The sequence below is a fragment of the Aplysia californica genome, unplaced genomic scaffold, assembly GCF_000002075.1.
Source record: "Aplysia californica isolate F4 #8 unplaced genomic scaffold, AplCal3.0 scaffold00035, whole genome shotgun sequence".
NCBI classification, from domain to species: domain Eukaryota; kingdom Metazoa; phylum Mollusca; class Gastropoda; order Aplysiida; family Aplysiidae; genus Aplysia; species Aplysia californica.
In genome coordinates this window covers 518,329-522,796 of record NW_004797305.1, presented here as the reverse complement: position 1 = coordinate 522,796, position 4,468 = coordinate 518,329, and the positions used below count along the sequence as shown (strand labels likewise).

General features: G+C 37.7%; 1 protein-coding gene across 1 annotated transcript; it reads right to left on the bottom strand.

The window, feature by feature from the left end:
* Positions 1-1,196: 1,196 nt before the first annotated feature.
* On the bottom strand, positions 1,197-3,322 carry LOC106014203. The gene is made up of 3 exons (XM_013091383.1): positions 3,156-3,322; positions 2,485-2,599; positions 1,197-1,655 (listed from the first exon to the last, which is right to left on the bottom strand). The coding sequence occupies exons 1-3, from the start codon at positions 3,305-3,307 to the stop codon at positions 1,557-1,559; spliced, it is 366 nt and encodes a 121-aa protein (XP_012946837.1). The 5' UTR covers positions 3,308-3,322; the 3' UTR covers positions 1,197-1,556.
* Positions 3,323-4,468: the final 1,146 nt, after the last annotated feature.

Sequence of the window (4,468 nt, the reverse complement as noted above, 5' to 3'; positions counted from 1 at the left end):
TGTGTGTGAGAGAGTTTGTGTGTGTGCGTGTGTGTGTTTACAAGTGGGTGTGGGTATAAAATTATGTATTTACCACTTTGCAGCAACTTTATGTTTGTGGAGATCTTATCTTATCTTATCTTATCGTAAATGTAACGTTACGCGTCCAGCCTTCTGTCCAAATTTGTTGATGTACCGATTACTCCTAAATTGCAATTTAAAAAAGGAAAGAGAACCGTACCTTCCTTAAAGGCTTTGAATAAAACGATTCTTTCTTATACTCTAAGCTGGCAGCTTCAGTAACGAAATATTTAAAATAAATGTTTACAGTATACTAGTAATGTAGTATATTTCAATTGTGGAGTTACTGATATTTGATTTTATTACACACATATTAAATCAGACTTGCACTTACATGTGTTGGTCTACGTTTCGGTGTTCTAAAAAAAAGATTGACTCCCAAACATTATACTTCTCCTTAAAAGTAAGGGATCTGATGGAACTCATTTCTCTGCTTGAATGTTCTAAACAAAAAGACTCAACTATTGTTATCCTGAGTGAGATTTTACCATCAGCTATCTGTTCACATTTTATGAGTAATTTAATTTGTTCTTTTTGTCTAAATCAGCCTTTTTTGCTTTCTATTTTCCCAGTAATAGAAAAATGTTCTATGTCTTTATGTCGATTGGAGGATCTTGGTGAACGCGCCAAGCTGTCTTCTCTCACGGCAACATTATATTATTTTTTTAATTCCTCTATAAACATTATTCTCAACAGCCTCGTAAGGAACCATTAATCGTATTTCTGTTGGTTATAGTTGATTCTTATTTTACCTTTTTCTGTTTGTTATTCCACTATTTGTGTAATCAGCCATACTTATCTTTTTTTCGTGTTTTGTCGTATTTTTACGGAGGAATTCATAAACAAGAGTGTCTTTTCGAGGACAACCCTCCCCCTCCCCTCCCCAATCCCATCCTCAAAAAACAACCTCATTTCCGTGGAGAGCATTGTCTGAGAGCTTGTACACAATATTTTGGATGGACACGAAAATCCAATGCTATCTACAATTCTCACCTCGAATATCAGTGTGGTGTTTGATATATCTTTAACCAACGGCATCACACATTTAAAATCATAAATAAAGAATTACCAAGAAAAAAACAACAACGGAACAAAAACAACAAAAACACAAAAAAGAATACCACAAGAAGGCAATATAGATCAGTCTGTGTAATTTATTGAGCATTAACCGTTTAGAGTGAAAGAGTAAAACCTGTTTGTTACTCAGGTTTCGAAAATATTGCTCTATATAAAAAACATCCCTGATATATTGGGAAAAAGGGTGCTGAACAAGATTTATTTAAAGACAACCAGCGCTCTTTCAAGAAAAAAATATGGAACATTTGAAAGGCTGCTCATCCGGTACATCGTTTGGAACTCTGCAGAAAAAGGACCCATAGTTCAGCTACGCTGCAAGGATCTTTAAAACGTGTATAAAAACAACTGAAATGCCACGCTGATTTAAAAAAAAAAAAAAGATTAAATATTGTAGCGGCAAGAAAGGTGAGTTTAAGATTTTAGTTGAAATGTTTGCGGAGAAGGATCTCTCTCAATGACAGTTGCTCGGAGACTTCCATGACACGAACGCCATTGCCCCTGTCCTGTGCTTCCATTTCCTGAAACACAAAGAGGAGTAAAGATCTTATAGGCTAGGTTATATTACTTGAGTGCTTCAGTAGGTACTAATTTTTCATTAAATGTAAAATGCATACTGGCTCGTAGAAATACGTTTTATTATCAGTGTTCATGAATAAAACATTGAAATAGTGCAGTCTAAGGTGTACTTGTTTAGTTTCGTGATAATTAACACCGTTATCTATTGTCACCTTTCGCAATGGCTATATTATCAATAACGATGTTACCCTAACACTTTTTTTTAATTCTCGGAAAGAGAAAGTGAAAATAGGATTTACAGTGTTCGGAGAGTCCGAGAGCAATACCAGCTCATGGTTTACTTTAATGATCACGAAGCCCTAAAAAGTAAGAACAAAAAACAAACAAACCAAAATCAGAACAGTTTGGTAAATGTCATGTCAGCATCCCCCCCCCCCACCTCCCTCTTTGAAAAAAATATGTGTGTGTGTGTGTGTGCGTGCGTGCGTGTGTGTGTGTGTGTGTGTGTGTGTGTGTGTGTGTGTGTGTGTGTGTGTGTGTGTGTGTGTGTGTGTGTGTGTGCATATATTGTGCACTGAACTTTCAGACAATGATGATGATGATGATGATGATGATGATGATGATGATGATGATGATGATGATGATGATGATGATGATGATGATGATGATGATGATGATGATGATGATGGAACAAGGAAAAATCCAACTTCATTTTATTCCCTAGGGTCAAGTCCAAGACATAATTTAAAAGACATGTATCCGGAGGAGCCGTCCCCAATACCCCCAATATACATATTCGGCGAAATCGAATGCGTGTGCAGTCTGTCTTACCGAGGTGAATCTCAACAGGGTGGTAGCAGGGTTAAGTGGAGCGGATACGACGTTCATGAAGTAATCAGCGGGGTTCACGGTCGTGTTCGGGGCTCCTCCTCGAACGACAGTGTAGCTGATGGAAATAGAAATATTTATTACACCATAGAGTGAGGGAAAAGATAAAAGATGCAATGACGTATTCGAGATCTCTATAAGCCCAGCATGTTGGCTTTTGGAAAGCACAGCTGCTAGGTCTTACTCCTTTTCTTTCCTTCTCCTACTTCTGCCTCTCATTTTTGCTTTTTTCCCTGCACTAAATGACCGTGGTTCTCTTAATTAATTCCAAATTCAGCATCCCCAGCAGTTTATTGGTAGCTTATAAAAAGCATTTTCCTTTCAGGAAAGTTTCCCAATAATGTACCAGATGATCAGCCTTTCCATCGATCTACAATCTTTTTCCTGAAAGAGCGCTGACCATCTTCAAAAGCCAAAACATCGTCCACTCCCACACCCTCTCTCTCTCTCTCTCTCTCTCTCTCTCTCTCTCTCTCTCTCGCTCTCTTGCCATTAATCCTATGTATGTACATCTCTTTGAATCTAATCAAACAAAGTAACAAACAAGCAAACGAATCGTGGGAAAACTATCCAAGCTACCATGAGGAACAGCACAATATCAAAGATCTACTTACTGGAACACGATGGGTCCCACAGAGGTGTCCGGAGCTTCCCAGTTGAACTCCACCGAGGACTTCACAGAGTTGTTCGTGTGGGTTACTCCGTTGCCAGACTGAAAAGAAAAAAGATGACCTGACACGTTTTTTAACTGACGAACAAAACACATGAAATGACATGGAAAATATCTGTAATGTTGTTTAGATTCATAATTGTATTCAAGTGTGGGGTATGTGTTTCAGTATAGCAATATATTATGTACTCGTGTGTTAGTATGTGTCCGTGTATGAGTATGTGTGTGAGTGTGTGTGTGTGTGTGTGTGTGTGTGTGTGTGTGTGTGATGTGTGGGTGTTTGTGTGTTTGTTTGTGTGTGCGTATGAGTATGTGTGTGTGTGTGTGCGGGTGTGTTTGTGTGTAAGCACAAAATATAATATTTATTTATCTATGTACGTATCTCTCTACCTTTCATACCGTGTGCCTATCTTTTAGTCTCCAGTATCTAGCTAAATTTTGGTTGAACTAGCTTTCTAAATGCACACTGTATGTGTACGCAATATCTTTCTACGCTTTGAAGACAGACGCGCTTGCTTCCATCAGAATAATGTACCAAACAAAACATCTGGTTTGCAATATTGTTACAGTTCGCCTACTACCAAGAAATGTTATCGCACACCAGACCAGGACGAAGTTCTTCTTATAAAGATGGGTATATTTCAATCGCTTAATAACTAGACTTGAATCTACATGTCTGCCACGCTTAGGAAGCAGACATCCATACTATTCCTCAGATGTATTTGGGCATAACAAATATTACCACAACAAATGAGCAAAGTGGCCACAAACAAAAACAGAACCCATTAAAATTTAAAAAAATTGTCCGTCTCTCCTTGAAAAATCCTTTCTTGGTTCGAATAAAAACAGGTAGTTTCTTGTGTTGAAAGTTCTGTTTTTTTCTCTGTCTGCCCATTTATTTGTCTGTTTGCTCTGTGTTTGAAATTCTAATGTGTTTGCCCTTTATCAAACATGCTTATGTTTATTCTTGAGTTACGAATGTCAAGTACAGTTAATTCTTCTCCTCCTCTCTTCTTTCTTCAATTCCGACTTCTACGTATTGTTTGTTCTTTGATACATGCTAAAGACCTTGTATAAGACTCTTCTCCTTCTTGAGACAAAATAAGGTCATTCAGGAAAGGACATCATTAATCTATATTTCAAAAATTTAGTTTCACTTAGATACATGTTAAAAAATTATTGCCGGCCCTTTTGTCTGTCTGGGTTAGTTAGTGAGGTTGGGAGGTTTTTCTTTGGGGGGGGGGTGAGGACAAAAAC